The sequence below is a fragment of the Benincasa hispida genome, chromosome 10 (assembly GCF_027475165.1).
Source record: "Benincasa hispida cultivar pf3 chromosome 10, pf3_genome.v1.1, whole genome shotgun sequence".
NCBI classification, from domain to species: Eukaryota; Viridiplantae; Streptophyta; class Magnoliopsida; order Cucurbitales; family Cucurbitaceae; genus Benincasa; species Benincasa hispida.
This window is the reverse complement of record NC_143487.1, coordinates 16,936,964-16,947,353: the sequence shown is the minus strand read 5'-3', so window position 1 is coordinate 16,947,353 and position 10,390 is coordinate 16,936,964. Positions and strand designations below refer to the sequence as shown.

At 40.6% G+C, this 10,390-nt stretch overlaps 1 protein-coding gene across 1 annotated transcript; it reads left to right on the top strand.

Moving 5' to 3' along the window:
• Positions 1-535: 535 nt before the first annotated feature.
• LOC120088956 (uncharacterized) lies at positions 536-1,297 on the top strand. Its single transcript, XM_039046392.2, has one exon. The coding sequence runs from the start codon at positions 536-538 to the stop codon at positions 1,295-1,297; it is 762 nt and encodes a 253-aa protein (XP_038902320.1).
• Positions 1,298-10,390: the final 9,093 nt, after the last annotated feature.

Below are 10,390 nucleotides of genomic sequence, written 5' to 3'. Positions count from 1 at the left end.
TTATCATCAATCTTTGCGGTGGCATTACATCTGTCGCAAAGCAACAAGTTTTTTGCGCTGTTGCTGGGGATTGACAACTTTAGTGCTGATTATTTTGTGATATTTTGTAGGATAGATTTCTGGAGTACAGTGTGCTTAAGCGAAGAGCAACTGAAGGTGCATGAGTACTGGAACGGATCCAGAATTCAACGCCGACCCAGAAATCGAAAGAACTTTTCGTAGGAGAGCACGCCAAAATCGTAATAGGCGACGCAGGGATATGGCGAACAACAACAATGAAAGGCCTGAAGTAAATCAATGAATGAATTGGGCGCCGCAAAACCCAGTCTTCTTGGCTACTGATCGCAATATTCCTATGAGGAATTATGCGGCACCCAATTTATATGATTTTTCACCGGGTATCGCCAAACCTACGGTGGAAGAAAAGGCTAGGTTCGAAATTAAACCTGTTATGCTCCAGATGATACAAAACGCAGGTCAATTTGGAGGTTTGCAATGAGAAGACTCACATGCACATCTCACCAGTTTTGTCGAGATGTGCAACACATTCTCCATTCCTGGCGTGACATCAGAAGGCATCAGACTCTACCTATTTATTTACACATTCAGAGATGAAGCCAAGAAGTGGGCCCATTCTTTAGAGCCAAACGAGATTAACTCCTGGGATCAGTTGGTAGAAAGATTCATGAAGAAGTTCTTCACTCTCGCCGTTAACGCGAGAATACGACGGGAAGCACTAAATTTCGAACAAGCAGAAAATGAAACTCTGAGCACCGCATGGGTGCGCTTTCAACGTTTAGTGAAGAACTATTCGCATATTGAGATTCCAGATTGCGTCCTTGTGGAAACTTTCTATAATGGCCTGGATAGAGCAACGCAAGCAATTGCAGATGCTTCAGCGACAGGAGGGTTTATGGATAAAACTTATACTGAAGCAAAAGGTATCCTAGATTACATATCGCAAAATACAAATGACTGGATTGATGACGGATACGGAGGCAGAGGTACGGAACGAAGAAAAACAAACAGAGCCATTGTACTAGTGGATACAATGACCACGCTGGCCACAGTCACCTCACTCGTACAAACCATGGCCATAAATCAAGGAGCTCTTTCTCAGAATGTAGCGCAAGCCAGTGCATTGACGCAAGTGGCAGCAGTAAGCTGTATTCAATGTGGAGAGGCTCATTCAGTGGAAGCCTGCCCGTCCAACAAACAGTCCATATACTCGATCCAAAATAACCCCTTCAGCAACACATACAACCCCGGTTGGAGGAATCATCCCAACCTCAGTTAGGGAGGAAACACTGACCAGGGAGGCCAGAGGAATATGCAGACCAATCATTCAGGGAATAGAGGAAATCTCCCAGGTTTTCATAACCAAGGTCAAGGTCAAAATAATTATCAGAACAGATAACCTCACAACCAACCTTCTTCATCCAACACTACACCAAATTCATCGTACTTAGAATCACTACTTAAGGAATACATACAGAAGAATGATATGCTCATGCAATCGCAAGCATCTTCCATTAGGAATTTGGAGGTATAAGTGGGCCAGCTTGCGACCGAATTGAAAAATAGAACACCTGGTACACTGTCCAACAACTCAGAAGCACCTAGACCTAGTGGAAAAGAACAATGTCAAGCGATGACATTGGGCAGACAAGTCTGATCGCCTGCGGGGATGCGCTTGCGGTAACATTGAAAATCTCTTTCTAAGCAGCATCCATATAAACTATCTTTACTGCTCTGTTAAATTAGTTTCCCTTTCAGTCTCTAGTTGCATTGATTATATTAAGTTGAATGAATGATTTGTGTAAACATCGCAATAACTTATCATTATGGTTTTGGGATAAGCATTGAGATGCCGGTTATACAATGCGATGACGGGTATGCATTACGTTGGCGGGTAGACTGTAATGACCCGACCCCCTAGGACTTAAGTTAGGCCGTTACTAAATATATGCATGCATGGAACTCAAAACGACGCTTGGTTAGGGCGAAATAAATGCTAATTAAATAAGGTAACTTCAAAGGACTTTCATTAAATTCAAATACTAAATCAATAGTAGGAAACCCATAAATCATAAAGGATAATAAATAAATTTGAAAAACGATTCTTAAAAGTAATTTTTAAACATCAAAACTAAAAAATAAGAGAAACATGAAAAGAACTTTAAATCTCATGAGCGGAAGCGTAAAAACTAGTCCTAGTGGCTCGATCACGAATTCTACTGTGTCATCGCCGGTGCATCTCTACCCTTACCTGAAACAACAACATGAAAAAGAATAAGTATAAAATACTCAGTAAGTAACCCCACTACTTGGGTCAGGCTAGGCATCTATGTCCTCTAGATACCCACCTCTGGTGAAACATATACATTGCTCTAGTCCTCATGGGACACATATACACATGAAATAAAAAGGGGACTAAGTCCTATCCTACTGTAGTTAAGTATTCCCACTACCTCTGGTGAATCCCAAAGGAGACACAAACTAGTGAATCTCGAAGGAAACACAAACTGGTGGCTTCCGAAGGAAACACAAACTAGTGAGTCCCAAAGGAAACACAAACTGGTGAATTCTGAAGGAAACACAAACTGGTGAATCCCGAAGGAAACACAAAATTTAATGGGCATCTAACTAATCAGTAAGGACATTTGCACAGTCTCAACATCATAATCATCACTGTACGAATCTATGACATACATATAAACCTTAACATCATAGCTCTACAATATACATATATACCTCAACATCATGGTTCTACAACATACATGTATACCTCAACATCATCAGATCAAATACAACCATGGAAGCACATACCATCTCATACTAGCATTCAAGTGTCTATATGCATAAATAAATAATTCGGATCTCGTAACAGAACATACTTTAATTATGTTATACTATCAATCTTTCATGTTGTCATTCTGCCATAACCTTCATTTAACATGCTAGCATACATCTAATGCTTGGCCCGTGTGCAGTTCCAGTAGTAAGATTACTTACCTTGATATTAAGTCGAAACAAAAAGCAATTGAATCTTTGTGAAATTCTTGAATCCTTAATCAAGCCTAAACATAAACCAAGCTTTAAAATTAATAGTTAAGGCCAAATTCCAAACACTCAAATATTACAAAATATTTCCAGATAACCTTACCTAAGGTGTGATCCAATTCGATTCACCTTCCAAACCTCCAATTTTAAGCCCAAATAATTAGCAAACCAAACTCTTCTTCATCTTGAATGAAATTTTTGAATCAACCCCATAATCATAATTTGAAATTAGGCTTACATGATTAAAGCTTGAATCAAATACATACTTCACTACCAATGTCTCAAATAAATTATCCATATGTAGCTTCGTCAAAAAAATCACTTCCAAATGACTTTACCAAAATTTCTCAACCACCAAAATTAATCCACAAGAGGGTCATCAAAGCATAAAACTTACCAAAACTCGCTAAAACAAACTCCAACTTCACTGGACAACACCTCAATACCTTCACAAACTTAAATCCAAAGTTGAAACACAATGGGTATCAACCAATTTGTGTCAAAAGTAAATAAGTATTCAAGAATCAACCGAAAACAAACCCAAACGGCAGAAATCTTACCCAAATCGATAGATCTGCCATTAATTTTCAAATTGAATGATTTTAAGCCAACAATTAAATTCCCGCACTTATACTTGAAGTCCAAAATTCCAAAAATGCCCTCCAACTAATAATAATTACTAAAATTCCAAATAATAAAGTTATTGAAATTACATTATTACTAAAAAATGTGTGGGGTGTTACATAGGCGTTGCGATGATGGGTACACATTGCGCCCATCTTCCATTTAATAAAATAATAATAATAATAATAATGAAATTTGTGGAGAAGATAAACGTATAAGCGTTTAAACTTCTGAGGTCCATTATTGCATAGTAGACGAAATGACATCTTTGTCTGTTAGGTCATAATGGAAAGGGACTCGACAGGCTTTTTGGATTACCAAGGCCTGCCGAGCGCACTATCGATATACATTGGGCCTTTCCAAGTCCAACCTATAAAATCCCCCCTTCAGCCTCATCAACGAGAGTTCTTCTGCATTTTTCACGCAAACCTCCCCAAAACCCTCTGCATACTCAAACCCTGCTGTTCGTTCTTCCTTACCCAAAAAAAAGCACCACTCTCTCTTTCTCCCTTCACCTAAACCCATGACCGAACAATCATCACATTCTTCTTCCCAACCATCATCCCCATCTAAAGCCCTAGTCTCCATGCGGAAGGCGGCCTTTCTCGTCGTCTAACCCAAACCAGTCCCCAAAATCACCGGAAAACCCAGGCGAAAACCTTCAGCGTCAGTATCTCCGTCTACCCTCTGAGAGGGGCCGAGCACGGAGAGTGCCCCTGCCACTAGTCCTGAGGTGGCACTTCCACTACCTCCAACAGAAAGTGAACAATGGAAAACAGACGATAAGAAGGTATAGGGAAGCATCTTAAGTTATTAGAGAAGGATGGGGGGTTGCCGGAAGCAAGAGTGGTGAACCAGCCCCTACCGTCAGAGGAGAAGATGGTTTCGACATCGCGGATGATGGCCCTCACAATCTTGGATCCCAAGGAGAATGCCCCAGCAGACTCCAATGAGGAACCCATTAGGACTGTTTTGGAGGTCATGGAGGCGCGGAGGCAGGCAGAGCAGCCCGAGAAGGAGGCAGAGAAGGGAGGCAATGATCAATGGGTAGAGAAAGATGAAGTTGCCCGGGAGGAAAAAGAAAGGAATGAGAAGAGGAGAAGCGAGAGAAGGCGGGAACAGAAGCGCCTGAGAAAAGAAGAACGGAGGCAAAGGGCAGAAAGCCCGGATTTCGAAGGAGAATCCACCACCGTAAGGGTGGAAGGGGGGATGTCGGTGCAACTTGAACCATCATCGCAGCAACAAACCTCATGGCCGCATCCAAGATTAGTTGCGACAGAGGCTCAACTCCGCGGTTCGAATGACAAAGAAGATCCTCACATCTCCCCACTTATACGGCGTCGCAAGGGGAATGCGCTGCAAGGGTCCATAGAAGACCCAACAATAAATGAGCGCATAGAGAATGAGAGAGAGGAACGAAGGAGGAAATTAAAGGAGAAGGAAGAAAAGATGGCAAGGGCACGCCAAATCATCGCATCAACCGATTTGGCTAGACGGCTTCATGACGAGGAGGTTCCCCTTGCCAACGCAAGGTCGGAAGAGGAAGAGAAGAGAAGGCTTGAGGATGAGCAGCGCATTGCGCTTGCCTCTAAACAGTTTGAAAAAGAAATGCAAGAAGAGGAGGAAGCAAGGAGGAAGGAGAAGGAGAAAAAAGGAGTTACGTCGCAAAGCCAAAGTTCAACGCAACATTGAGCTAAAAAGAAAAGAGAAAGAAGAATGGGAAAATGAAGAACAAGAGCAGGGCAAGGAACGGGAACGCATTCAACGACAAAAATCCCATCTTGCGTCCGCTCAAGAAAAAAGAAAAGAGAAGGTGGAAGGCATCGAGTCTTCGCCAGCTAGGAGGCGTCCAAAGGTCCAGAAAGAAATTGATGATTTATTGATGGAAATGGGTTTCTTCCCTGCGCCTGCCCCACTATCAGACCTTGTCATTGGTATCATAGTGGAGCATGGATGGGAAACTTTCTACCAATGCCCATCCATAGTCATCCCCACGGCAGTGCAGGCCTTTTACCACGGTCGGCTCCATGATACCGAAGATGTAGTGGTCGTTAACAGGAGGGTAGTGCCTTTTAGCGCCGAGGACATTAATTAGCTCTATTAGTTGAAGAATTTCTTAGAAACACCGGGCAACAAAATGATTGATGATTCTGCTAAGGAACACATGGAAGACGTATTGAGAATATTGGCACAACCGGGTACCAATTGGACAGTGTCCTTGACTGGCATTATGACTCTCGCTTCCAACCGTCTGCTACCAGAAGCACGACTTTGGGTCTATTTGGTGAAGAGATGGCTCATCCCAACCTCTCATGATCAGACAATTTCAAGGGATAGAGTCATAGTCGCATATTGCATTGCGCGCAGTATTCCGATCGACGTAGGCAGACTTCTTGCAGGCAAATTAGAGTTATGTAGGTTGCATCAGGGGCCAATACTTCTTTCCATGGACTGTCTCCAGCCTATGCCTATCTGTAGGTGCTGGTATTGAAGAAGAGTCGATGACAAAAGTCCATGGCCTCATCAGCATAAAAATCCTGAGAGTCCTTCTCAAGGATTCGCCGCATTGCCCTGAGCCTCCACCAAAGCGGCCTCTTATCGATCTGAATGCGCCGCAACCGCCCAGACCCAAAAGACGGCGACACAATGACAAAGAAAAGGAAATAATCTAAGGCAGTGCATCGCATCAGCCAACCAATTTACCCTTGGAGGATCCCTTACCCTTAGTCATCCGACCACCAAGCCCCACCACGGCGATGCAATTTACCCTTGGTGAAACATCGACGACACCACCCCCCACCGCATCCATAGTTGCTGCCCTTAAGGATCTGCGGGGCTTCTTATCCCACGAACTCTCCTCATTACGCCAAACTCTGATGGAGTTGTGAGAAAGCAATGCAGAGCTGCACCAGACGATGATCAACATTCAACGCAATATCTTTACTCTTTGCCTGAATCAGAGGCAGTTAGCAGAATGCAACCACGAGTACTTCAACTTCTCGATCGCATACTTACATGGTCTCGTGGTTCCTCAACATCTGCAATACCTTTTTCTTTCAAGAAGCGCCGACTGGAGCTCCTTCGCAATGTCATCCCCATAATGAGCCCCTGCCGCAAGTTTAAATTTGGGGGTGTACCACCTTCTTCCCTACCTTTGTATTTTCTTTCTTCAATTATTTTTAATATTTTTATGTTTGTAGTCATTACAATTTTTTGTGTACTTAGTCAATTTGTATATATTGAATGACTTATCTTTCCTTATTTTTTGGCCTTTTTATTTATGTCATCCTTTGTCAATTCGATGCGATATTTCCTTTTTTTTCTTTTGCATCGTTTATTTGCGCTGCTATGATGAGTATTATGCGTAGCCTTAACGCAATTTCTTTATATATCACATTATCTGCCTTAGACTTAGACAATTCATCACAATAGTTTCAACTTTACCTTCTCTAGCACAAGACTCTGCTCAAACCTTCTTTTTAAACTTTTGACTAAGTGTTTTGTTTTTTCTGTCCAAAACGACACAATGAGGACCTTGCAACCCTCTAGGTTTAAGGGTGGAAAGGGTCTGAGCAGATGCGATCATCTTCAAACAAATGCATTCATACAAAAAAAAAACTCCATTGTCGGCGCAAGGGAAAAATCCCAACCTGGTAAGAGTTAAGTCGTGAAAGGAACCTGCTCGTAGTTGGATGTTCACATGACACCCATGGGAGCAAGCCAAAACGAAGGTAGGTTACCAGGATCGATGCAATACAAAAGAAAAAAAAAAGAAAGAAAGAAATAGACAACTCCACTGACCAGCTAAAGTAAAAAACTTGGTTAACGGACAAGAGTTGAAGTTGAGCTTGGTACACAACCAAAGTTGGATGTTTGCATGACACCTGTGGGAGCAAACCAAAATAAAGAGTGTAACCATGATCAACGATCTCTATGGTAAAACGTAAACCAGGCTATAACATGAAAGGTGCATTTCGTTTTTTTTTAGAAAAAGAAAAAATATCTTTTCAAAACAAGAAGGGAACTTTGAGCAGAAGTTTGTCTAAGGTAAGACTAAAGTAGAGCATGCTGAAGAAATGTTCAAAGGATAGAAGGAACTAGTGATTTTGATAAATTATGTAGAGGAATAGCATTTTGAGTAGCCAATCGGTGCAAAGCAAGGACAGGACTTGAGCTGAATTGCCTTAGTAAAAGATATGCTTGAGAACAAGCATATATCTAAAATTAGGGGTGTGATAACTTGTAGAAATACTAGTTATTTATATCATCTTACTTAGAATATGCGGCAATAGGAAGGAAAAGTTGCATAAAACATATTAAAATTGGCTTAGAAACGCAAAAATTGTAAATGTATCGGAAACACACCCGCTGACCGCATTGCGATGGCAAAAAGGATGTCCAAATCTTTGTTTTGCAGGTAACAGGTATCACCGCATGTGATGATTGCTTGTGGACAAAAAGAGCAACGCGTCTCGGGGATTTTGTAACACTGCATGCGACAATTGCTCGTGGACAAGAAGAGCAACGCATTCTCAGGGATTTCTGAGATTGTATGGCTTTTCTGATGTACGACTTAACAAACGGAACGTGGAGCAGAGCGGACATTCTCATCAAACCTCAACAAGAAAAAGTAACTTTTGAGAGCGGGACCACTGATGTATGAGGTGCTAAGGTCTATAAATAGCAACATCAATACTCAGCAAGAAAAAGGAGGAGAATACATAGAGAAGAAAATCACACGGAAAAAGAGACACTCTTCCCTCGAGAACTCTCCTGAGAAGGAATTATCCACCTCATCCCTCCATCACGCCGACAAGCAAAATAGCTCTGATCAGGATCCATGCCAAAACATTGACACCCTACTCTCATTTATTCTTACTTTCCGTTCATTGATTGTTGTTCATTTTTTGTATTTCATTCATATCTCTGTAACAAACGCTTTATCTTTACCAGTTAATATCATTATCATGTTCATCTTCATCTCTCTGTTCACTATAACACATTCATCTTCCATTTCTATCACCATGAGTAACTAAACCTCCAGGGTGCGGGGAAAAGATTGAACGAGTAAGTCAATCCATGTTGAAGAAATCAGTTAAGTTTAGTTAACAGATGTTCAATGGCATCTTCACCTGTGAGAACAGAAGTGAATATGCTAATCCACCTCTCGAAAGAAGGTTGATAGGATGCATTAACTAAAGCAAGAAGTATTTCCAGAGATGGAAACAACCTTGCATTCACAAATGTTCATCCATGATCATCATAGAGATATGGTGATGCAGGCGATCACCGAGAGGTGTAAGCCGAGGGAAGGCGGAACCTTAGTTGCGTCCTCAACAAGATTGACAAACTTGCGATGTTCTTTCTCCAAACCCGTTCTCACTCTGATTCAATTCACAAGACTTGCCATCACATTCCCTCACACACACTTTGCACAAACTTCATATTTATTTACCTGCTTATTCATTTACCATCGCATTTTACTCTTTACCCGTTTATTCATTTATCATCGCATCTTACTCTTTACCTATTTATTCATTTATCATCACAATTTACTTTTCAGCACCTCACAACATTAATTTGATTACAGTCGCATATATCACATCATCGTTGCATTAACATCGCAATCCCCATGTTCGACCTCGGATTACTCTGAGAAATTTGCCCTCGGATTACTCTGAGAAATTTGCGGTGGAATTATACTTGGTTTCAACGCAAGAAAACTTATGACACGCATAAATTACGTGCACGCATTCCACAGTGAATTTTGTAGTATCGTATATATTATCTGGAAGCGTGATTAAGATAATACATCACATAACGCATATCATCATTATCATCAATCTTTACAGTGGCATTACATCCGCCGCAAAGCAACAAGTTTTTGATAGACAACAGGTCTACATCGCAGATCTGATTGTACGTCGTCGTCAGTAAGCCAAGTTTTCTCTCTCCACCCGATTCATTCTCTCTCTTTCTCTAACTCTTAGATCCATGCAGCCTAATCCTCGTTGTCGTTGTCTTGTTGCTTCCAACACGAGTTCGCCAAATTTTTTTGCCATTAGGGGTAAGATTTTTGGTATTTTGGGTTAATTCTGTTTGGCTCTTGAACAACCATTAAGTTTTGGTGTTAAAATTGATTTACCCATGAAGTTGGATGCTAGATTTGAGTTTCATTGCTTTTAAATGTCTATCACAGATAAATGCTAATAGAAGTCTATCAGTGGTAGAGACTGATATAAGTCTATCACTAATAGACTTTAATAGAAGTCTATCAGTGTCTATCGGTGATAAAAACTGATAAATTTCTATCAGTCTATATCAATGATAGACTTGTACTTTTGAAATCATTGATGAAAGTCTATCATTGATAGAGACTGATAGAAATTTATGAATGTCTATTAGTAATGAAACTAATAGAAGTCTATCAATATATATATATATATATATATTTTTATTATTTCTATAAATAGTTTGACATTGTTTCTAGGGGTCTTTTTAAAATAAAAAAATATTTACATTTTATACCAAGAAATTCTAAAAGTACATCGACATGAATTTTCTCTTTAGAAGTAAAAGGTTTGATCCCTTTATCCCATAGTTTTTATACCAAAAAAGATGAAATAAGTGTTGCATAAAAAATTTTAAAACGTGCTAAACTATTTTTTTTCTCAAGGTCGTGTTAAACTAATTAACCACGGTC

Excerpts from the sequence above, each read along its gene's own strand:
- LOC120088956 (XM_039046392.2), top strand. The coding sequence starts at position 536 with ATGTGCAACACATTCTCCATTCCTGGCGTGACATCAGAAGGCATCAGA.